Raw genomic sequence first — 26,471 nt, forward strand, 5'->3', positions numbered from 1 at the left:
TTTTCTCAATTCACGAGGAGCGCCAGAGTATTGAATATGGATAGAGCAGTTGATATGTTAGAGACAGGACTGAGACTCTGATCAACTGCAGATAAATTAGTTGTCCAGGACCCCTAATTTTTGAAGATTAGCGGCTACCACCATAATGTACTTTGTGAATACCGAGGAGCAGCTGCCAAGCCGAACAGAAGTACTGTGAACTGATAGCGACAGCCATTCACTAACAATAAGAGACTTTAGATGGTCAAGACATATTGAGATACGTAAGAAAGCACCCCTCAAGTCGAGGGCAGCATAACCGTCTCCTTGTTCCAAGGAAGAGATAATTGATGCTAGGGTAACCACACGGAATTTTATTTTCTTCAGGAATTTGTTCAGCTCTCTTAGAGCTAAAATGAGGCTGATGCATCCTTTCAATTTGGGGATCATGAAATAACACGAATAAAAGCCTTTTCCCCTGGGTTCAATGGTACTCCTCTATGGCCCCTGTCTGAAGGAGAGATTGGACCGCCTGTTGAAGAGAATGGTCCCTGAAGAGGGACAGTGGGGAAGGCAGGGTTTGAAGTAAACTGGATGGCATACCCCTATTCCCTAGTGCTTAAGATCCAATGGTCTGATGTTATGTGGATCCAAGCACTTAGGAAGCAGGACAGGCAACTGGTAAATACAAAAAAGGGGGAACAGACAGAAGTGAGGAGACTGGTATACTGTCCTTAACAACCCCGTCAAAATGCCTGCTTGGAGGAGGCAGCTGGACAGGATGAGCCTGGGGATGCTGAAGAGGACAGTGGTGGAGGGTGCCTTCTATAATTCCTTCTTTTTTTTCCCTAGGGGGATCCTGAGAATGGGGAGCAAAGCTAGGATGTTAAAAAGCTGTTGCTGAAAATGCTTTCTTTTTGTCACTGAAGTGTATATTCCAAAGGATCTGAGTATTGCCCTAGAATCTTTAAGGCTGCGAAGCCGGTCATCAACTTTCTCAGAGACCAGAGTAGAACCTTCAAGCAGAAGGTCCTGTGTGGTCTGTTGGAATTCAGTAGGTAGTCTGGACTATCGCTGATGCCATGTTTTGAGCTGCTGAATCTGCACTATACTGACTTATCTGGAGAGCAGTCCTGGTGACCAGTTTACCCTCCTCCACCATCACTGAGAATTATTTGCAATCCTCTAGTAACTTGTCCTTTAATTTAGCAATGTTCTCCCACAGCATGTAGTCATATTGACTCAGGAGTGCCTGCTAGTTTGCGATCCTGAGCTGCAGACCCTGAGATAAAAGGTACAGCACCAAAAGTTAAATCCCTGCAATGGAATCTTTTTAAAGACACCATAATAGAGGCTCAACTTAAGTGTATACCCCAAATTAAAAAACATAGTAAGAGAACTAAAAGAGAGCCACCATGGCTAAATACGAAGTAAAAGAAGCAGTGAAAGGCAAAAAGGCATCTTTTAAAAAGTGGGAGTGAAATCCTAATGAGGAAAATAGAAAGGAGCATAAACTCTGGTGAATTAAGTGTAAAAATATAATTAGGAAGGCCAAAAAAGAATTTGAAGAACAGCTACCCAAAGACTTAAAAAATTATTGGTATTACTTTTTAAGTACATCAGAAGCAGGAAGCCTACTAAACCATCAGCGGGGTCATGGACGACTGAGATGCTAAAGGAGCACTCAAGGACGATAAGGCCATTGCGGAGAAACTAAATGAATTCTTTGCATTGGTCTTCACGGTTGAGGATGTGAGGGAGATTCCCAAATATGAGCCATTCTTTTTAGGTGACAAATCTGAGGAACTGTCCCAGATTGACGTGTCATTACAGGTGGTTTGGGACAAACTGATAAATTAAACAGTAATAAATAACCAGGACTAGATGGTATTCACCCAAGAGTTCTGAAGGAACTCAAATGTGAAATTGCAGAAATACTAAAACTATGGTTTGGTAACCCATCATTTATATCAGCTTCTGTACCAAATGATTGGAGGATAGCTAATGTGACATGAAATTTTTAAAATAGCTGGACACTGCAGAAATGTTGAGATAAGGACCAGGTACTAAGAACATCGGGTACTGGGGAATGACGTTTCTGGTGCCATCACGTCTGATGCGCTCCCTACGAGTGTTGAGATGAGGTCCTGGCTGCAGGACAGCCATCCCATGGAGCCCAGAGTGGCCACTAGTATGGACCTGGGACCTATCCTTGTCCGGACCATTGCCCCTTCAGAAAAGGCCACTGTTGGTGTTGCAGCATCGTCCATGATCCTGATGATCTTAAAGGAGGGTAAGCACTGTGTCCCAGCCTTGGATGAGGAATCAGAGGCTTCTGATGATGGAGGCTCTGACGCAAATGGTACCAGAGAAAGGTATCCTAATCCTGGTGGTACTGGAGAAACCACAGGAGGTATCCCTTTTGATAAAATTGGTTTGAGAAGAGATCTAAGTAGCAGTACTGTGGGGTCTCTGTGAGGTGAGGAGTGAGGAGAAACCAGTTGGACAGTTTCAAATGCGAACTGGTACTAAGAGGCTAAGCAAGTCTCTTCCAGATACATATGCATAACACCCCAGACTGCTGGCCCCTCAAACATTTCTTGGGGACAGCCTTGATGGATCTGGCACAGGCTCCAAAGGCAGCAAACCCCTCTTTACTCAGGGTGAGGCTCAGAACTTCTCCAGAAGCCTCACCCTGAGTAGAGTCCTCACCTCTTACGTCGGTACAGAAGTAGATGAATGAGACACTGAGCCAGAGGAAGTTTTGGGTCTCTTCTTCGGTACTGGGGAACTATGAGCCTGGTGGAGCATGCCATACCAATGCTGAAGTACTTGAAGCACTCTCTCAATGTGATGACTTGGCTGGGGAGGGGAGAGGGGGGAGTCAAAGTGATGCTTCCATAAGCAAGCACTTAAGCCTCACTGCTCTATCCTTTTTTGAATGGGGTTTGACGCCCTTGCCAATGTGACACTTGTCATTCACGTGGGCCACACCCAAGCACTTCTAAGTGAATGAGGACTACTGACTGGCACAGGCTTTGAATGTGTCCCACAGGACTTAATCCTAGGGAGCGAGGCATCATTCCAGTACTGAGCCTGCTACCAAAAAGGAAAGAATTGGTCCCAAAGAACACAAACAAAAACCTGGCATTAACTTACTTGAAAAACTAAAACAATTAATTTCAACTATTTACAATGAGTGAGGGATGCACCTAAGTAAACAAGTCCGAGATTGCTCCAACAATTGTTACTGGAGGTATCAAGGCACTGAGGAGGCTTGGGAGCAGCTCCACCCTCTTATACCAGCACGCAGTGTTGTGCAGCGACAGGGGTGACACGCGAGCCACCCCGACAGGCTGAAGGAAGAAAATCTCCAACATCTGTGCATAAGGCTCACACACACCTACAGTGGAACTGACATGTGCCATCACTCGAAGAGGAACATGTTGAAGCTGGACATATTTAGGTTAGAAATGTGTAAGTTTTTAACATCAAGGGTAATTAATCACAGAAAACAATCTTAACAAGGGCTGTAGTGGAGTCTCCATCACTGGAAATTCTTTAGTCAAGGCTGGATGTTACCCTAAAAAATATGCTCTAGTTCGAACAGGAATTAAGTCACATAAGTCCTATGATTTGTGTTATACAAGAGGTCAGGACTTGACTATCACAAGGGTCCCTTCTCGGCTTATGATCTATGAATCACCAAACTTGCCAAGAAGGGTGCTCATTAACGGTGGTTGTAATGGTGGCCTAAATAAATTTCCTCGTCAGCTGATTTTGTGATATGGACACTCCAACTCCATTCCTATACAGATTAATGATCAGGTACAGAATAATGAACTAGCTGACCCAAATCAAGTAGACTCCTCATTCCCTGCTGCAATACGTAATTCTAGCATGCACTAATTTAGTTTATATCTGGGTACCTGAAGTATTTTAATGAGGTGTACTTTTCCCTTTTGTAAGTCAGGGCTTGTCTACATTACCCGCTGGATCGACGGGCAGCGATCAATAGAGTGAGGATCAATTTATCACGTCTAGTCGATGCGAAAAATTGACTGCTGAGCGCTCTCCCATCGACTCCAGTACTCCACAAGGGCGAGAGGCACAGGCGGAGTCGACGGGAGAGCGTCAGCCGTCAACTTATCGCAGTGAAGACACCACAGTAAGTAGATCTAAGTACGTTGACTTTAGCTACGTTATTCAGGTAGCTGAAGTTGCGTAACAGATCGATCCCCCTCCTAGTGTAGACTAGGCCTAAGTAAGCCACCACAGGAGGTATAGGTCTGTTGACATGACAAGATACCATTACTGCTTGTTTTCAGAGTGTTTGATTTTTTATTTCTTCAACATTTCTCTACTCATGATTAGGTATCATACTACATGGCAAATTACTACCATCGCACAACTAATAATTTTTAGTCATGATTATGCACTATTAATAAGAGATTTTATATTAAGAAACATACGTGGGTACTTTTAGTGCTGCACACAATTATCAGATATCAGTTATTTAGATGTTAGTATTCTTTAGCCACTGCAGAAATACAAACTAAGAGCCTAATGTTGCAACCTTTACTCATGGCAAATATATCCATTTAAGTTAATCACATCTTACTGTGTTTTCTACTGACCATCTGGAAAGAAACTCAACATATTGACCATTGTCTCAGCAATACTGTAGACTTGATTCAGAGAAGTGACAGCTCTGATTCCCTCTCTGCAATAGCTGCTTAAATGTACACATAATAATGACTGGTATGTTTGAATGCTCAGAGGAAACTGTGTTTGCGTTTCAAGATCTCCTTGTACAAACAGCAGGGATCACAGAGACAAGATCTGTGTGGGTCTCCCAGTCCTTCCTTCTGCAGGGGACACTTGAGGACTGCTTTCGTCAACTGAAGCAGCTACTGTACTAAATTTAAAGTTGAACATCTTCAAAACAGTGCATCAAGTTGAAAGGAAACTAGTAGCTCAGGACCAAAATTTAGATTTATGTAAAGACTGTGTCTAACAACATAAATTTGTAAAAATATTTTAAATTAAAAAAAAATGCCTGAAAACAGTTTTGGATTTAAGCATTCCTTGAAGTGTTTGCAACTCAAACACTACAACAATGCACTGGTGCAAAAAAAAAAAAAAAAAAAAAAAATTTAAATCAAGGTAAACTAAGTACAACTGGATTATTTTTTGTTGTCTAAACTGAGTAAAATGCATTAAGTTAAAAAGCAGCATAAATCATGAGAGGCTAGGTCTGTATATCCATTCGTGCAATATAGGATTGTTTTATTTCCTCAGGAGTTAAATCAATGGTGTGCAACATACAAGGCATCATAGTTTGAAGTACTTATTTTCCTGTTAAGTTTGTTGTATCCCTCTCATTGCTTAGAGTTAATTCCATTTCGCTTCAGCTTCTCCGAAAGAATTACTCTAACACCATGTCATCCTTCTTTTAAAGCCAGACAGCAACCTGGCAATCTACTCCCTGTCCTGCTACTAGCTTCCCTTTCTCTCCAATGGGAAAAGTGGCAGCTCAAGAATTGCCCTCCAGGCTGGGCAAGAAGTCCTGTCTATTACTTACAAACTCTGTCTATTACCTACTGAGGATTACCTAATAGGTCATATGAACAGAGAATAATTTACACTGGTCTACAATTTTTGAGAAGTCGTCTGCTTCAGAGATAAAATGTGCTATTTATTATGTATTTTGATGTGCTGAATTCAAATATGACAATTAAAACTACTGATTGGCTACTGTTTCTAAGATATTTAAGTTTTTACATTTTATGTCTATGTGTATTGTGTAGATAGTAGAGTTTTAATCATAAATTGTAAACCTAGGTCTTTTCATGTGTTTATGGTTGCTTTACATGATAATATTTCACCTGTCCTGTTTATGGAACACTTTAAAAATCAGCAAAAGGGTTATATAAATAAAATTGATTATGAAACAAAAAGGCAAAAACTATTCTGTACATAGTTTAGTCCTATTCAGTGTCTACTCGGCGCTTCTTGGCTTGTCTCTTGTATTCATTAAATGGAGCATCTCTTGTCACTGTTCAGCAATAGTCTGCAAGCACTGATGGGCTCCATTTGCCCTGATAGCGTTTCTCCATCGTTGCAATGTCCTGGTGAAATCGCTCGCCGTGCTCATCGCTCACTACTCCGCAGTTCGGTAGAAAAAAAATCTAGATGAGAGTGCCAGAAATGTATCTTTAGTGACATGTTGCAACCAAGGCTTTTGTATGCCTTGAGGAGGTTTTCCACCAACAACCTGTAGTTGTCTGCCTTGTTGTTTCCGAGAAAAATGTATTGCCACTAACTGGAAGGCTTTCCATGCCGTCTTTTCCTTGCCACGCAGTGCATGGTCAAATGCATCATCTCGAAGAAGTTCACGAATCTGAGGACCAACAAAGACACCTTCCTTTATCTTAGCTTCACTTAACCTTGGAAATTTTCCATGGAGGTACTTGAAAGCTGCTTGTGTTTTGCCAATGGCCTTGACAAAGTTCTTCATCAGACCCAGCTTGATGTGTAAGGGTGGTAACAAAATCTTCCTTGATTCAACAAGTGGTGGATGCTGAACACTTTTCCTCCCAGGCTCCAATGACTGTCGGAATGGCCAATCTTTCTTGATGTAGTGGGAATCTCTTGCACGACTATCCCATTCGCAGAGAAAACAGCAGTACTTTGGGTATCCAGTCTGCAGACCAAGCAAGAGAGCAACAACCTTCAAATCGCCACAAAGCTGCCACTGATGTTGGTCATAGTTTATGCACCTCAAAAGTTGTTTCATGTTGTCATAGGTTTCCTTCATATGGACTGCAGGACCAACTGGAATTGATGGCAAAACATTGCCATTATGCAGTAAAACAGCTTTAAGACCAGTCTTCAATGAATCAATGAACAGTCTCCACTCATCCGGATCGTGAACGATCTTGAAGGCTGCTATCACACCATCAATGTTGTTGCAGGCTACAAGATCACCTTCCATGAAGAAGAATGGGACAAGATCCTTTTGACGGTCACGGAACATGGAAACCCTAACATCACCTGCCAGGAGATTCTACTGCTGTAGTCTGGAGCCCAACAGCTCTACCTTACTCTTGGGTAGTTCCAAATCCCTGACAAGCTCATTCAGTTCACCTTGTGTTAGGAGGTGTGGTTCAGAGGAGGAGGATGGGAGAAAATGTGGGTCCTGTGACATTGATGGTTCAGGACCAGAAGTTTCATCCTCTTCCTCGTCTGACTCAAGTGAGAATGATTCTGGTGCATCAGGAACTGGCAGTCCTTCTCTGATGGAATGTTTGGATAATGCGCAGTCCACTTTTTCTTCTTTGACACACCTTTCCCAACTGGAGGCACCATGCAGAAGTAACAATTGCTGGTATGATCTGTTGGCTCTCTCCAAATCATTGGCACTGCAAAAGGCATAGATTTCCTTTTCCTGTTCAACCACTGGCAAAGATTTGTTGCACAAGTGTTGCAGCATAAGTGTGAGGCCCACCTCTTGTCCTGATCTCCAATTTTGCAGCCAAAATAAAGGTGATAGGCTTTCTTAACCATAGTGGTTATATTGCGCTTTTGTGATGCAAAAGTCACTTCACCACAAACATAGCAAAAGTTATCTGCACTGTTCACACAAGTACGAGGCATCTCTGCTCACTTTGGCTAAACAGAAATGTGTCCCTTTGCAAAATCAAACACTGACAAATAAGAGAGCACGACACAGTATGATTTCTAGAGCTGATATAGGGCAATTTGTTCAGCAGAGTGATATAAGCTTCGTTATGATTGCATCATCCATGACTTCTAGGAATAACATGATGCAATTCATATCATGTATGACGCAATATCAACTTCAGATTGCATCATTCATTGTTTTGCCTAAAAAGCAAGTACTGTCCAAACCCAGTCATAGATTTATTCATAGATCCAGTCAAAGACGTATTTTAGTCATTTCTGGTTTAAATTGAGATCCCTTCCCTTTATAACTCACTTATCCTCTGTCATTCCCAAGTCAAGGGTCGTATATACTGACCCAATAGCATTTCTTGAAAAGTAGAGCCAATCAACAATTTTAAGCATCATTTTCGTTTTCAGTGACCCAGAATTAGTAAAGTTTGACTACATTTATTTCAGAAGCATTTTGGCTGTAGAGCAGTGTTATCAGAAAGATTAAATTTGTGCACTTTTGCATGCACAACTGTTAATCTAGTACCAAGTTTCGAAGTGGACTAAGTACTCAAATATACCAAGTTTGAAATTCATTTTACAGCCATTTGAGATACAAAATACAAAAAAATTTAAAACTAGTTATCTAACAAGTACTTCCTTCCTCTTCCCACAGACACTTAAGCAACACAAACAAGTGAAACCATTTACTTAAAAATATTACTAAAAATACTCAATTTTGAGGTTGAGAATTTCAAGCCCAAGCAATTTTAAAAAAAAATTATGGGTAGCTAAACAGGCTGTTTTATAATGGAGCTCTTTTCAACCTCATTCACTTTCTTCATTACCACAAACTCTAGGTATGCAATTATATTTTGAAGTTTCCCAACCTATTAAAATACTTCAGGCAATGTATATTTCTCTTCCATCGCAATGCATCATTATTTGACTGTATAAGATACCATACTTTTTATGCTGCTGAAAGGAACTGTGCAGGTCTTAAAACCTAGACTAGAAGAAACTTTCATGTAATGAGCAGGGCTGTCAAGCGATTAAAAAAATTAATCGCTATTAATTACGCTGTTAAACAATAAAAGAATACCATTTATTTAAATATTTGTGGATGTTTTCTACATTTTCAAATATATTGATTTCAATTACAACATAAAATACAAAGTGTACAGTGCTCACTTTATATTTATTTTTGATTACAAGTATTTGCAACTTAAAAAAAATATAGGTGAATTGAAAAATACTAATACAAGTACTATAGTGCAATCTCTATCATGAAAGTTGAACTTACAAATGTAGAATTATATACAAAAAAAACCTGCATTCAAAAGCTGCATTTACAGCCTAAAAGTCCAATCAGTCCTACTTCTTGTTCAGTCAATCGCTCGGACAAGCAAGTTGGTTTACATTTGAAAAAGATAATGTTGCCTGCTTCTTGTTTACAAGGTCACCTGAAAGTGAGAACAGGCATTTGCATGGCACTGTTGTAGCCAGTGTTGCAAGATATTTACGTGCCAGATGTGGTTGAAGTATCAATCTTTAACGCCATTCCAGAGGATATACGTCCATGCCGATGACAGGTTCTGCTCAATGATCCAAAGCAATGTTCATTTTCATCATCTGAGTTAGATGTAACCAGCAGGTTGATTTTCTTTTTTGGTGGTTTGGGTTCTGTAGTTTCCACATCAGAGTGTTGCTCTTTTTAGACTTCTGAAAGCATGATCCACACCTTGTTGCTCAGATTTTGGAAGGCACTTCAGATTCTTAAATCTTGGGTTGAGTGCTGTTGCTATCTTTAGAAATCTCACATTGATATCTTTGCACTGTCAAATTTGCAGTGAAAGTGTTCTTAAAACGAACAACATGTACTGGGTCATCATCTGAGACTGCTATAACAGGACATATGGGTAAAACATAACAAGAGACATACAATTCTCCCCCAAGGAGTTCAGCCACAAATTTAATTAACGCATTATTTTTTTAAATGAGCATCATCAGCATGGAAGCATTTCCTCTGGAATGAGGGCCGAAGCATGAAGAGACATTTGAATCTTTAGTGCATTTGGCACGTAAATATCTTGCGACGTCAGCTACAACAGTGCCATGCGAACACCTGTTCTCACTTTCAGGTGACACTGTAATTAAGAAGTGCACAGCATTATTTCCTGTAAAGGTAAACAAACTTGTTTCTCTTAGTGATTGGCTGAACAAGAAGGAGGACTGAATGGACTTGGCGGTTCTAAAGTTTTACATTGTTTTGTTTTTGAGTGCAGTTATGTAACAAAAAACCTACATTTGTAAGTTGAGCTTTCATGATAAAGAGATCGCACTACAGTACTTGTATGAGGTGAATTGAAAATACTATTTCTTTTATCATTTTTACAGTGCAAATATTTGTAATAAAAAATAATATAAAGTGAGCATTGGACACCTTGTAATCTGTGTTTTAATTGAAATCAATATATTTTAAACTGTAGAAAAACATCCAAAAATATTTAATTTAAATTGGTGCTCTATTGTTTAACAGTGCGATTAATTGCAATTAATTTTTTTTAGTTAATCGCATGAGCTAACTGTGATTAATCGACGGCCCTAGTAATAAGAAAAACTTATCAATGGTCCTTATTTGAAACATACCAGCAAAGTAGGCCAATCTGAAGCCTTTCCTGGAGATAGTGTCATCCGAATGAAATCTGATCCAAACATGGTCTTGTGAAGAGATGTATGGTGATGGAATGGAGGAGCCACATGCTCTATAACCTTCCACATTCTTGTAGGTTCCTATTGTTAACCAATCCGAACTGCATCGCCGTGATCCCTGAACATCAAAATCTTGAAAACTGCGAAAGATACAAAGAATCAAACTTTGCTAATGAAGTGGCCATTTTAGAAGTTATTTGATAAATTATTGCTGTTTAAAATGGAAATGAGTGGAAGGAGTTTTTACTGGTCTGAAGTTGAAAAACTAAGGGTACATCTATACTTACCTCCAGGTCCGGCAGTAAGCAATCGATCTTCTGGGATCGATCCATCGCGTCTAGACAAGACGCGATAAATCGATCCCAGAAGTGCTCGCCGTCAACACCGGTACTCCTGCTCCGTGAGAGGAGTACACGGAGTCGACGGGGGAGACTGCCTGCCGTGTCTGGACCCGCGGTAAGTTCGAAGTGGGGGGTTAGTGTGGACCAGGCCTAAGAAAATGGTCAGTAAGGTCTTATTGCCTTTTTTGCAGACAGAATTTTACTATACACTTTGTAATGATGTAACAGAGATGGTCTTTCCATCACCAGGATCCTAGAAATGCACATGCTTGTAATTCCCCACCCCTTCCAAGCTGTTAGGCTATTGCCCCTGAGACTTAGCAACTTCTGTGTTTGACAGAATTTTAGCTTTCATTTTAAAAGAAGGTTTTAACTCTTCTGGTTGCAAAGATACTTTTTATAGGCCTAATCTCTAATGATTTTGAAATCATATTAAGAGATTTTATTTAAACCAAGTCTCAACATTGTTTCAGTTAAAGCAACTTCCTATGGTTGGGCTTGCTATTGTAGATGGAGCCAAACTGTATGAGAATTATGATTAAAACATGATTTAAACATGATTTGGCCCGGTCCACACTAGCTGACTGAACTGTGCTAGATCCTAACTACACTAAAAATATAGGTGATTCACGAGACTCGATTACCACAGAATGGTATGGCTCCCATCCATACATATCTTTGTGCCTGGGTAAAAGTAGGCCAGTGCAGAGAACAAAGCACTAGACCGAAATGGCATGGCTAATAAAACGCAGTACATTGATAGACGAAAGCTAGCACTGATGTATAACAAATCTTATAAACCTAGCTTAGAATAAAGATTTTAGGAAACATTTTTGTGGTTGAACAGCTGCATCCACTGTACCCTGCAACTTAATGACATGCCACTGTAAAAAAAAATTTGGGTAGAAATAAAAGCTCTGAACTGAAACAATTTTAAAAAGACTACATTCTTAGCCCAGTGTTTATTTTGATAGAACCCTCCTTTCTTCCTGGTCAGCAAGTCTGCACTGGGAACAAACAAAATCTGCAGCTAAAGCAGTTTCATAATCAGCACTGTGGACTGTATACAGTCCCACTTCTAACTTGATGTTAAAACAAATTTTGATTTCCCTGGAAATTATGGAGGGGTGGGAAGGGTGTGAACTGATAAGTACCTGAACATATGGAACAAAAGACAGGACATTATTTCCTCTATAAACTTACAAGGTATATGAAATAGATATCAAAAAAATAAAAGTAAACCTTTGCAAAATTTGTAACTGTTGTCTGTGATTATTTTAGATTTCTATAAGATGAAATCTATCAACATTGCAGCATTTTGGAATTTCCCATGTACCTTTAAAAAAAACCTTGACAAAAAACAGATGGATTGTAGTGCTACAGAGAAATTAAAAGCAAATTGAATAAGTATGAAAGCATGACCACTATTATGAACTTTGGTTTAAAAAGACTTAGCCAAAAGAAATTTTTAATGGAAAAGCTGCAGCAACTTTCTCTTCAGCACCAATGACTACATTAAAACCATCAAGTTTTCCATTACAACTTACCACTGAATGCAGGCATTCTATTTGACATTTATAACATTAGCATTCGGTCTATTCCTTCCTTACATATAGAGCTCTGCACGGATACAAAATTTGTATCTGCATCCAATCTGCAATCCGCAAAAATGATTGTGGATATCCTCATCTGGATACCCGTGGATATAAAGTGGCTATCCGTGGATTTGCAGGGCTCTACTTACATAAACTCTGAATAACTTACTTGTACACCCAAAACTCCTACCACTTTCTATGAGAATTTTGCATCAGATTTTCTGAAGTGCCCAGTCCCAGACCTTGAGCCAGGTTTCAGGTCTTCAGAAGCACTCAGATCCCATTCATGTATCTAAATTAATTGACCAAATTTTTAAGAACAACTCAGCATTCAGTAGCCCCATTGTTTGCAATGGTAGCTCCTGGGTACTGTACTCTTTTGAAAATCTGGGCCTTTGAGTACATCGAGATTGCAGAACTGGGCCCAAATGCTACAAGCCAAAGTAAAGTAAAATAGCTGTAGAAAAATATAAAAGACAGATCTTGGGATTAACACTACAAGTACCAAATTTCGAATAGAGGAGGTTGAGAAATATGTAATCCATAGTTAGTAATATGCAATTAATGACTATATAATACACCAGGGTGGTACAATAGCAAAATTACCTTATAGTGATGATTTCCCCTGGGTTTGCATGGATATACCAGCTACAGTTGATTTTGGCAGGATATTCAAAAGGCCAGCCTGGACTCGTGATTACCCCACTTGGTGCTCTAATTTGTTCCGGACTATCTCCACAAGCTGAAAGATATTGAAAGCAATTTGACTAACTACACATTTCAAAAACTCGCAAAACAAAATGAATCAAGGTTTACCAGAAAATAAAACAAATTCTACTTTCACAGATTAAAATCATTGTATCAGTTGAAAGCAATGACATTAAGTTTGGATAACAACAACCACCAGTATGGCCCATGAAGGGCATAGGTCAGAATACTTATCCAGAAAGAGGTGTTTCCTGGCATTATGCATTTCTGACTTCCAATGCATGCTCAACTATTAATCCCAACTTTGGCAAACTTCCTCCATGCCCTTGGTCTTGCTACAAGCAACATATGCCTGCGTTTCCCCATCTGTAAAATGGGAATATCACTATCTAGATGGTAACGGTTGTTACTTGGATTACCCCCATAGGGGACTTTGGTGCAGAGTATGCCATTTTCTTTAATTCACACTAAAAGATTGGAAAGAGTCTACCTCAACCCTCTTAAAGGACACCACCACACTCCTCCCTCCTTTGCTCAGAGTTTCTCTTCAATATGAGAACTAGAACATCCCTGAAAATCTGTCTCCTGATGTGCATGGGGTATGCTCACCTTTAAGAAAGCAATACTGGCTAAAGTGAGGCATACAGTAATTTGGGACATGATGCATTCTTTCAGTAGAATTAAACTATGGTACTCAGACACTATGCTGATAGGTGCATTAGGAAAGAGTGCAATAATGAAAAAAAAAATAGCTGAAATTCACCTTTGTGTGGAGAGCCAGCACAAAGCCTGTCCACCAATTAAACCATATTTTGAGGAGTAAGTTGGATTTAAGTAGTCTGCACAGAGGTGAATTTTCCTCATGATAGCAAGTGCTTTGAAAGCAAAGTACTGATTGTGCTCAATATCAGAATCAGCGTTTAAGGTTGGAAGGGTTCACCAGATCATCCAGTCTGACAGCCTATATATCACAGATCAGTAACACACTGCACCCACACACAAAACCCAACAAATGAAATTAGGCCAAAATATTACAGCCCATAGGAGATAAGACTATTAAGTGCAATAGACAGAGAATAGGAGGGACTGAAGTGCACCAATGCTTGAGGCCACTGTGATGGTAGAGAAATGATTAAGTTTGATAATCCTGGTGAGCAATCTGACCCACAAACTGCAGAGGAAGGTGGTGGTGGGGGGGGACGGGGGGGGGGGAACCAAGAACACTGCCAACCTGATCTGGGAGGAAATTCCTTCCCAAATCCACATATGGTAATCAGTTAGACCCTGAGCACGTGAGCAAGAACCAGCCAGACAAGCACCAGAGAGAGAGAATGCTCAGTGCCACCTCAGAGTCCTGACCCACCCTACCCAATGTCCCATCTCCAGCAGCAGTCATCTCTCATTCTCTGATGCTCCAGAGAAAGGAGACCCGCCTCCCATTGACTCCTCCAAGTGCCATTTGGGGGGATCCATTCCTGACCTCTGCAGGTAGTCACTTGTCAAAACCTTCCTGTTTAATTGCATTTACTTCTGGGACTCATTCCACCTCTGGACTGTCGTGACTACATAAAACATTTCAGCTTTGCTCTCATGATCTAGGTAGCCACTATACATAACTATACCCCATAATTGAGTCGTGTTTTTCTCTATACCAATTTTGCTAACTTTTGCAATGTTATTGCAAATCTTGCTACACTGTTTTTTCTTTAAGCCCTAGACAAAGCCATTTGAACAGTCCAGAAGCTCAGCTTTCATTTTCAAAAGTTCATTATTCTCCTGGTTCCAGAGCTGTTTCAAAAAAAGCAGAAGGCATATGGAGAATTTATTACTCTTAAAATCTCTCAATTTTTCAGACAATTTTTTGTTTTTTGAATGTTTGGGATTGGCAATATTATTATAATTTCACCCCATATATTCCCACACAGTAGAGGTTTATAATTAAACAGATGAGTTATACAGTGGTGCCATACTTATGATACACATTATAAGATTGGCGAAAAAAGCAAATATCAAAATAAAGAAATATCTTTTTATTCATTATTCAATAAATTGTTCACTTAGTAAAAGTTAATTGGTTTAGTTTCCAGTAATCCCATAGGTGGTGCTCTTACCCCATTATACTTTAGAAATGCAGTTAACATTCCATGTGCTAACACTGAAATACACACTGTTAGTGTTTGATACTCATGTTACTGACAAGGATCAGACTCAATGAATAGCAAGAAAAATTTTAAAAAAAGTTTACTAATTTTCCTTGAATATCCTTTTAACATGAACAAAAAACCACAGATTAAGAGATGAAAAACGCATCTAAAGCATTTTAAATGAAACGTTATTCTTGACAAGTACTTCATTGTTAACAAAATACAGATCTTAACTAAAAGTAGTATATTTCAAGCGAAATACACACAATTAGAAAATCCATCTGGTTTTGCAAGTTTGCAACCTGACATAAAACTTTGCTATATGATTCATTTTAAGAAATGTTTAAATTGGCTTACATATATAATATCAGGGCAAGTGAAACACTATTAGAATCTCAAAATACCCACCAAAACATCGGTCAAATTTATGAAGGATGTAGGGGTTTAGAAAGTTCAGCATTACAAGATATACATAATACATTCATTAAGAAAAGGTTGTGCCAAAAACAGGCAATAGCTGTAGATCTATTAAGAAACTAAGTCTTACAACCTCTTCCTGTTCTTGATACAATGTTCCCCCCGTACCAAACTCCCCAACCACCCACAATCAACCTCTCCCAGCCATTTGCTAAAGAAATTACATTGTAAGAGTAAGTCATCTGTGCAAATGATGGCACCAAAAACAATTTTCACTTGTTATGCAAAAAAAACCACCTACATGAAAATTCTGTTAGTTTAGTATTATCGGTAAGAAAGTTGCTATATTTATTAACTATATAACCAACAAATTCCACAGACCGGTATTAGCATAAGGTCTTGTAACACGGCAAAATATTGTTTCAATGCCTTAAAAGCATGCACATTGAAGCATGTTATGACTACTGTGCATGAGTAGGGCCCTACCAAATTCACGGCCATGGAAATCTGGTCATGTGCTTTTCCCTGTACAATACAGATTTCATGGGAAAGACCTGCATTTCTCAAATTGAGGGTCCTGACACAAAAACGAGTTGCAAAGGGGGGGGGGGGGTCGCAAGGTTATTTTAAGGGGATCGCAGTATTGCCACCCTTACTTCTGTGCTGTCTTCGGAGCTGGGTGACTGAAGAGCAGCGGCCATTGGCCGGGTTCCCAGCTCTGAAGGCCGCGCCCCATAGCAACAGTGCAGAAGTAAGGGTGACAATACCATACCATGCCACGCTTACTTCTGTGTTGCTGCTTTCAGAGCTGGGTGGTTGGAGAGTGGCGGCTCCCAGCCAGCAGCCGCTACTTTCCAACTACCCAGCCCTTAAGGCAGTGCTGCCACCAGCAGCGGTGCAAAAGTAAGGGTAGCAGAACCGTAACCCCCCCTACAGTAACCTTGCAACCCCCTCCACAACTCCTTTTTGGATCACGAGCCCTACAATTACAACATCATGAAATTTCAGACTTAAAAAGCTGAAATCATGAAATTTATGATTTTTAAAATGCTATGACCATGAAATTGACCAAAATGGACTGTGAATTTGGTAGGGCCCTAGGCAAATCAGAGGCACCACAAGCTCCTGCATGTGATTTTTGTTGTGAAAGAGAAACAGAATGGGAGAGCCTGTAACATACATGGCTACCTGCTAGGGTTTTTATTGCTTCCACTGAAAAAGAAAGACTTTTAAAGCATCTTTACGCTTTAAGGGCTAGATTCTACAATACATATATATTCTTAAAGTGAACTCCGCTTCTTTATTCATTTGAAACCATGCTTACATTTCAGCTATAACTGCCTTTGTCTAACTATCAGCCTGTTAAAAACACAAAATCAATTAGAATGAAAATTTCTGAGTAGCTCAGAGTAGGCATGGCACTACTTAAAAGTAGGCCTGTTGAGTGATTAAAAAAATTAATCACGATTTTCAAATATATTGATTTCAATTACAAACAGAATACCAAGTTTACAGTACTCACTTTATATTTATTTTTGATTACAAGTATTTACATTGTAAAAAAAAAGAAATAGTAATTTCAGTTCACCTAATACAAGTACTGTAGTGCAATCTCTTTATCATGAAAGTTGAATTTACAAATGTAGAATTATGTACAAAAAAACCTGCATTCAAAAATATAAAACAATGTAAAACTTTAGAGCCTATAAGTCCACTCAGTCCTACTTCTTGTTCAGCCAATCGCTCAGACAAACAAGTTTGTTTACATTTGCAGGAGATAATACTATTAGCTTCTTGTTTACTATGTCACCTGAAAGTGAGAACAGGTGTTCTAATGGCACTGTTGTAGCCAGCATCACAAGATATTTACGTGCCAAATGCACTAATGATTCATATGTCCCTTCATGCTTCAACCACCATTCCAGGGGACATGCGTCCATGCTGATGACAGGTTCTGCTCAATAACAAAGCATGGAGAGGCATACGAATGTTTAGCATGCGGCTCGCCAGGATAAGTACCCTGGCGGCCCGGGCCAGTTTATTTACCTGCTGACGCGGCAGGTTCAGCCGATCGCGGCCCCCATTGGCCGCGGTTCGCTGTCCCGGGACAATGGGGGCGGCAAGAAGCAGTGCAGGTGAGGGATGTGCTGGTCACGGCTTCCCACTGCCCCCATTGGCCAGGGACAGCGAACCGCGGCCAATGGGGGCCGCCATCGGCCGAACCTGCCTGATGCCGTGTCATCAGGTAAATAAACTGGCCCGGCCCACCAGGGTGCTTACCCTGGCAAGCCGCGTGCCAAACGTTGCCAACCACCGGTTTAGCATATCTGGCACATAAATACCTTGCAATGCCAGTTACAAAAATGACATGCAAATACCTGGTCTCACTTTCTAGTGACATTGTAAATAAGAAGAGGGCCGCATTATCTCCTGTAAATGTAAACAAACTTGTTTGTCTTGGCAATTGGCTGAACAAGAAGTAGAACTGAGTGGACTTGTAGGCTCTGAAGTTTTACATTGCACTCAAAAACAAAAAACAGTTATGTAACAAAAAAAAATCTCCATTTGTAAACTGCACTTTCACAATAGAGATTGCACTACAATACTTGTATGAAGTGAACTGAAAAATACTTTTCTTTTGTTTATCATTTTTATAGTGCAAATATTGGGAATAAATAATATACACTTTGAATTTAATTACAACACAGAATACAATATATATGAAAAAGGTAAAAAACCATGCAAAATATTTAATCAATTTCAATTGGTATTCCATTGGTTAACAGTGTGATTAAAACTGCCATTAATCGCAATTAAAATTTAATTGCGATTAAATTTGAGTTACTCATGTTAGTTAATTGTAATTAATCGGCAGCCCGACTTAAAAGTCACCACAACCTATTCTTCATTTGAAAATAATTCTATATTTTACCAGCACAATTAAAAAACCAACATGAAATTCTAGCAGTTATTCCTGCATACCACTGAGGGAATTTTCCTCCTGAAACAAGGAAGATTGCTTTTTTGCTTTTAACACACTATCATAACCTATCGCTCACATCACTCAGCCGACTACAAGACAGAAGCCTAATGATGTTGATACCAAATAGCTCTGTCTTAAAACATGTATAAATCTCTTCTTCCTGATCACTACAAATCTCACTATACTTACCATCCCATAGGTCTTTAACTTATCATATATACACACTCAAGTTTTTGTTCTTGTGACATGCCAGACCATTCATTGCTTGGCTTCTTAGCCCTAAGAAAGGTGTATTTTATTGAGACTTGTTCTTGTTTGTCTTTCATGTGATGCAAGTAGGAATGCATACATTTGACAGAGCTCTCACTTGTCTTGTTTTCCTTGTCAATTTGCATTTGTACATATGAGAGTATATTTCTCTAGGAGTCACTCTCGGAACAGAATATTCAACTCAAATGACCTTTGGGATTTGATGTGCTGGAAGCAGATGGTAATTGCAGGTTAGCCACAAAAGTTTTTGAAATTCTATCCATTTTTGTTTTATACCAGATATTTTATGAGTTTTAATAATATAGCACTTTATATTAACAGGGTGGTTTGGGGAGCATGAGAGTGACAGACAGATGCTACTTTAGCACTGGCACTAACCAGCACAAACAGTAGCTGGATAAAAAGAGAAGTCAGTCAGAAAATAGTCCAGGACATACCTAAGCTTTGTGAAGGGGGGATGCAATGTAGTCACAATGGAAAGTGCAAAGGAAAACTGTAAAGAATGGTAGGAATTAGTGAGTGTTGCAGATTAGCAGATTTTATTACAAGTTTCTGTGAATGGCAAGGCTGCTAGGTAAATGGGTTAGAAGAGTTCTAACGTGGGAAGTCTGCTGTAGTGAGTGGCCTTAGTACATGATATCTGGTTCAGCAGTTCAGGTAGAATGATGAAGAGGTGTAGCCTGAATTTTATATGATAGCTACCTGAAGGAACAAATTAAAACATTTATGGGACAGGCTGACACAGTGCATAATATTAGAATGGTGGTGAATAGTAGCTGCATTTCCACAGGAAGAATTAGGGAGATGTGCAATAAAAAGCAAGAATGTCTTGCCCAAATAGTCAAGCCAACTGGGTTATAATTAAGGTTAAGATTTTGTCATGGTTATTTTTAGTAAAATCACAGATCGCGTTCCAAGGTTTGAATAAGGTAAACAAAGTTCCCCCTTTAGGCAAAAAATGTAACCTTTAAATGCACAAATGCAAAGCCTGAACTGATTAAACAAAGTTGGGGGGAAAGAGGGAAATTTCTCCGTACAGCTTAATAAAATCAAAAGAATCCAAACCAAAAGACAAGTACTGGCACAACCACTGAAGGCACAACCCATATAGGATTAGACCTTTGGAGAAAAAAGCAGCTGTGGGAAGGGGCTAAGTGGAGTCAGTGGTGGTGGGATCTACTAAGAGAAGGGAATAAAGGGTTGTTGGGTTTTTTTTGTTTTTTTTAAGAATAGAGATATCCTGAAAATCATAAGGGAAGTTTCCTAAGGCACAAAGGGCCAATACTAGTCAACTTCCGGGGAGAGGAAGAGAGAGGAAGGAAGTTGGGTGCCTAACTCTCAACTGACTTCTTTGAAAATCTCCTCCCATATTGTTTGTTTATAGGAACAGGATTGAATATCTATATTCTGGTTGCTGGGTTCCTGGCTTAAGAAGAGAAAGAACCTGGCAATCATAGTTGAGGCCCACATATGGAATAGCAAGTGACAATGAGAGAGTTAAGCAAGTATTCTTGTCAAGAATGGAGACACTCTAACCACTCAGACGTCAAACACCTACAAGGGTCAATCACTCCTTGGTGAAGGAATGGAGATAAATTGAGCTAAGCAGGGACACTTGGTATAAAAAGGTCACTTGCTGGGCCAACTTGAGAGCCACAAACAGAGGCAGCTAACAGGAAGGAAGGAATTGAGAAAGGGGTTGTGACTGTCTTTTCTTCAAGATACAGTGCTTGTGAGATTTCAAGATGGCCTGAGACTGAACAGTGGTGGTGACCTGCAACGTCCATGGCGTGTTTTCATTCCTCTGAAGTCAGATGGGACTTCTTGTATATGAAGCTTAAGTTGGTAGCTGTGCTGGATGAAAAGATTCTTGCATTAGAGGGGCAAACAGACACTACTGAGAATCACAGACACTGAGGAGTTCCTAGGCAGTCAGGTTCAAAAGGAAGATTCACCTTACCCCACCCCAGGTTCAAGGAAGAAAGGAGCTGGCCACCAAGGAGTTGGAGAGACAGGAAGTCAGATGAAGCCTGACAGTGCGTAACCATTATAGGCAAGAGGTTATGTGGGCATTCTACATGGCTGGAGACTGATGAGGATGGGCAGGCTGTGGCCTCTAGAGAGAAGAGGACCAGGAGGAATTCATACAGCTAGAAGTTTCCAATCGATACCAGGCCCTCAATGTGGAAACTGTGGAAGATACCTCTCAAGATACAGACAGTTCAAGGGGATCATAGAATATCAGGGTTGGAAGGGTCATCTAGTCCAACCCCCTGCTCAAAGCAGGACCAATTCCAAACTAAATCATTCCAGCCAGGGCTTTGTCAATCCTGACCGTAAAAACCTCTAAGGAAGGAGATTCCACCAGCTCCCTAGGTAACCCATTCCAGTGCTTCATCACCCTCCTAGTGAAAAAGTTTTTCCTAATATCCAACCTAAACCTCCCGCACTGCAACTTGAGACCATTACTCCTTGTTCTGTCATCTGCTACCACTGAGAACAGTCTAGATCCATCCTCTTTGGAACCCCCTTTCAGGTAGTTGAAAGCAGCTATCAAATCCCCCCTCATTCTTCTCTTCTGGAGACTAAACAATCCCAGTTCCCTCAGCCTCTCCTCATAAGTCATGTGCTCCAGACCCCTAATCATTTTTGCTGCCCTCCGTTGGACTCTTTCCAATTTTTCCACATCCTTCTTGTAGTGTGGGGCCCAAAACTGGACACACTACTCCAGATGAGGCCTCACCAATGTCGAATAGAGGGGAATGATGACATCCCTCAATCTGCTGGCAATGCCCCTACTTATACAGCCCAAAATGCCGTAAGCCTTCTTGGCAACAAGGGCACACTGTTGACTCATATCCAGCTTCTCATCCACTGTAACCCCTAGGTCCTTTTCTGCAGAACTGCTTCCTAGCAATTCAGTCCCTAGTCTGTAACGGTGCATGGGATTCTTCTGTCCTAAGTGCAGGACTGTGCACTTGTCCTTGTTGAACCTCATCAGGTTTCTTTTAGCCCAATCCTCTAATCTGTCTAGGTCCCTCTGTATCCTACCCCTACCCTCCAGCATATCTATCACTCCTCCCAGTTTAGTGTCATCTGCAAACTTGCTGAGAGTGCAGTCCACGCCATCCTCCAGATCAATGAAGATATTGAACAAAACCGGCCCCAGGACCGTGTCCTGGGGCACTCCGCTTGAAACCGGCTGCCAACTAGACATGGAGCCGTTGATCACTACCCGTTGAGCCCGACGATCTAGCCAGCTTTCTATCCACCGTACAGTCCATTCATCCAGCCAATACTTCTTTAACTTGGTGGCAAGAATACTGTGGGAGACCGTATCAAAAGTTTTGCTAAAGTCAAGGAATATAACATCCACTGCTTTCCCCTCATCCACAGAGCCAGTTATCTCCTCATAAAAGGCAATTAGGTTAGTCAGGCATGACTTGCCCTTGGTGAATCCATGCTGACTGTTCCTGATCACTTTCCTCTCCTCTAAGTGCTTCAGAATTGATTCCTTGAGGACCTGCTCCATGATTTTTCCAGGGACTGAGGTGAGGCTGACTGGCCTGTAGTTCCCCGGATCCTCTTTCTTCCCTTTTTTTTTTTTTTTTTTTTAAATGGGCACTACATTAACCTTTTTCCAGTCATCCAAGACCTCCCCCGATCGCCATGAATTTTCAAAGATAAACTTTGCAACTCAGCCCAATCTGTAAGGAAAAAAAAAAAAATCAAGTTTCCCACAAAAAGTTCTCCAATTGTTCAATGAAGATGGACAATCCTTGTTGAGGATTCAATACTCAGAAGAATCGAAAGAACATTTTGCAAGGGAGTTTGACAACAGGACAGTGTGCTGCTACCTTCTCAGAGCCAAGACATAAGATATCACTAAGATTGGACAGGCTTGTGAAGTTGTTGGGCAAGGATCCAATGGTGATGGTTCACATCAACACTAAAGATACTGCGTTGTGGGATAGCTCATAGATAACAGATTACTTCAGGAAACTTGGAAGTGTGCTGAAGGAATATCCAAGTGATAGTCTCTGAGATCCTTCCTGTCCCACGAGCAAAGGAAGACAGAAAGCTGAAGATGCTGGAAATAAACCATGGGCTAGGTAAGTGGTGTATGGTAAATGGTTTTGGTTTTGTAGCATATTGGTCCCCTTTTTACAGGGAGAGAGAGTAGCATTGTGTGGATAGGTTCCCTACAACTGGGGTGAAAATTATCTCCTTGGGAAGAGGCTGGCTAAAGTCATGAAGATGGTGTTAACAAAAGAGGAGGGTAGAAAAGGAAGATATGAGAGCTCAGCACAAAAAAAAAAAAAAAAAAAAGCACAAAAAAAAAAAAAAAAAAAAAAAAAAGCACTGAGAACAAAAAATTGATCAAGAAAGGACATGAAAAGAAGAAATTCATGAACTGCCTTAGCACAAATGCAAGGAACATGGGTAACAAACAAGATGAATTCAAATTGCTCATTTATGAACACAAATTAGAGATCTTGTTGGTATTATTGAAACCTGGTGGGATGATTCACATGATTTGAACATTAATAGATGGTTATAACCTATTTAGGAAGGATCAAATGGGAAAAAGGAGAGGGGAAGTAGCTCTCTCTCTTTCTCACAAATTGCATTACCTGTTTCCGAGTCATTGATAACTCAGAAGAAAATTATCTTGAATGTTTATAGATCAATGTCCTAACAGATAAAACACAAGATAGACATCAGGTAATACCCTGTCACAGCTCAAATCAAACTAGCAAACAGATGACTGGCTCTTTATGCACCTATCTATAACATGTATGAAAAAAAGCTGTGTGATCATGGGGGACTTCAATCTGAGTGACATATGATGGTAGTCTCATGCTTCCATTACTAAAACATCCTTATATGTTCTAAATATTTTAGATAATTTCTTAACTCAAAATGTGTTGCATCCAACACACAGGAATTCTATAGTAGACCTCATCTTGACATCTAAAGAGGAACTGATCACAGACTGAAAGTTAATAGTAGCTTAGGTACAAGTGACCATAACTGTTTGCACATTATAAATGTGGTCAAGAATAAAGTTCAGACAGTAATAAAATATATACTTGGTTTTTTAAAAGGGCCAATTTCACAAAACTGAAAACAATTATTAACCAGATCAGCTGGGAGGAAGAATTTAATCAGGAAAACATGAATGATAATTAGGAATAGTTCAGGAACACTTTACTGGATGCCCAAAAAAAAACCAAAAATGAAGGGAAAAGGCTGTATTTATTGAAAAAAACTGGCCTGGTTTAAAGGGGAAATGAAGGCAGCTATATATTATTTTTTAAAAAATAGAAGAAAGGGCAACCTGATAGTAAAGAACAAATCTAGGAACAGTAGAAAATTAATAAAGGAGGCAAACACAAGGAGAAATACATGACCAGCAGAGGAGGAGTTTATAAAAGTATATTAGAAACTAAAAGAATCCTGCCAATGGTATTGGTCCATTACTCAAAGGAAAGGGCAGAATTATCAATAATAATGCAGAAAAGGAAGAAGTGTTCAATAAATATTTCTGTTTTGTATTTGGGGAAAAAAGATGTGGTCATATCATATAACATTCATACCATCCTCCACAGATACTAGTGGAATGGAAAGTAGCAGCTACTAAAGTTAGACATTTCTAAATCAGCAGGTCCAGATAACTTGCATCCAGGAGTTTTAAAATGAGTCAACTGAAGAGCTCACTGGAATATTTAAGTTGAATTCTAATAGATTGGTGAAGCATGCTTTCCCTTTACAAAAGTTATGTTGACTCTTCCCCCAACAAATCGTGTTCATCTGGGTGTATGATGATTCTGTTCTTTACTAATGTTCTCTACATTTTGCACTGCTGCCATAGTCTGCATCCCTGCACATATGGACTACTGCTATGGCTAGCTTTAAGTACACATTATAGGGTCAAGCAGCTTTCCCCATTTCCACAACTACCGTCCTCTGCTCCATGCTTCCCCCACACCCCCAATCTGTAGAAGTCTACCATCTCCCCAGGTCAGGAAACATCACATTAAACCATTAGTAGAGTGCCTGGAGTGAACAGAGAAGAGAAGCAAAGAAAGAGTTTCTGGAAACATCATGATACATTAGTTTTGCAAGAACCAATATTAAAATAGTAAAGAAAAACAAAGCTAAACTTACCTAGCAAGAACTAGAGAAGTAAACTTATCTGATGTAACAATGAGCAACATTTCAGGGAAAACGGATATCACTAGAGTAAGGGACAGCAGATTATGAATTTATCTTTATAATAATAAAAGGAGTTTAGTTAAAAAGAAAAGAATTAGCTACAAGTGTGAACCAGAAGAAGATCAAATATGTTTGCATTATACCAGACACAGTAAGGCTATGGATGCAGCTGAGTAAGAAATGTGAAGGGATTTAAAGTGCTTTATAGCAAAAACAGAACAAAGGACCAAGACTGTGGTAAAGTTCAAGTCAAAAATAGGGAGGATTTCAGTGCCTCTCCCCCCCCCCCATTTTCTTTTTCTTTGGGGGGGGGAGGAGAGGGAGTAATTATCAGAAATTGTTGACTCAGATTTAATAGTATTGTTAAAGGGGGAAAGGAGCCAGAAAAGTGTCTTTAGGAGAACATTTACCAGCCTCTAGAACAGGCAGAAAAAAAAACTTCAGCTGAAATGTTGGAGGAGACAGCTAAAACACTGGCTACCATCTGCACTGCAAAACAGACAATGTTCTCAAACAATTTTTATAAACAAGGCACATTGAGAGTGATTTAAAAAACTTAAAAAAAAAAAAAACACCAATACAGAGAGGTGTTAAAACTGTACAAATTGGGATTATTTGGGTTTTGTAAAAACGATTCAGTAAATTCAATTTCACAATAAAGATGAGTCCTGTTATGTAAAGCCTCCGCTCAATCCTGTAGAATGAGAATGTAAAATTTGTAATTTTTCAATCATTGCTAGCATGATCATTAAGTTCTGTAACCCTTTGCAAATGTGTAACTTTAGTTATTGTTAGCATAGCCTTTTAAATTTTGTAACTTTTGCAAGTTTGTAACCTTTTCAGTTACCACTTGTATAAATCTCCAAGCTTTTCAATATTCCATCACGCAATCAGAGTGTGTGTGAATAAGGGAGTGTGTGGGGGACTGGGTGGAGAGGAACTGTGAGGAGAAAAGAGCCTGGAGCCAGGTGTGTCTGATGTAATCTGCCTTGAGAAGGCAATCATGGGGTGCTGTAAAGAAAAGAAGAACCTGGTACGGATGAAAGGAACGAGGCCTGGGAATGCTTCTTGGTGACGGACACAGAAGTGAAACTCAGTGTACGTGACAGGAGCCGCCCAGTTCCAATAAAAGGAAGAAGGCATGCACACAAGCCCCCTGCTTCTTGACCTACTCGTCGGCTCAGATCCGTGACCGCAGACAGACACACCAGATCTACTATGCTTCGGCTTCTCGGCTTCCTCTGCTGTCTCCGGTAACTCTCCGTCTGTGAGAGTGTGTGGGTGCATGAGGGTATGAATACAATGAGTGTGTGCGTGCATGAATAAGTTCCATCCCTTTTCTGTTTAATCCAATAGCAGCATTTAATAAAACCAATATAAGTGTAACCCTGGGTTGGTTTCTAGGGAAACTGAGGTAATAGGTCTG

General features: G+C 40.0%; 1 protein-coding gene across 2 annotated transcripts in view; it reads right to left on the reverse strand.

The window, feature by feature from the left end:
- Positions 1 to 26,471, reverse strand: part of LRP12 (LDL receptor related protein 12) — a 106,118-nt gene that overhangs the window by 36,824 nt on the left and 42,823 nt on the right. For both annotated transcript variants that reach the window (XM_034763464.1, XM_034763463.1), the window contains 2 exons: positions 12,911 to 13,046; positions 10,306 to 10,508 (listed from right to left, as the gene is read on the reverse strand). In XM_034763464.1, the coding sequence (XP_034619355.1) occupies positions 10,306 to 10,508; positions 12,911 to 13,046 (339 nt within the window). The remainder of the gene's footprint in view (positions 1 to 10,305; positions 10,509 to 12,910; positions 13,047 to 26,471) is intronic.

Source organism: Trachemys scripta, chromosome 2 (genome assembly GCF_013100865.1).
Source record: "Trachemys scripta elegans isolate TJP31775 chromosome 2, CAS_Tse_1.0, whole genome shotgun sequence".
In the NCBI taxonomy this organism is placed as follows: Eukaryota; Metazoa; Chordata; order Testudines; family Emydidae; genus Trachemys; species Trachemys scripta.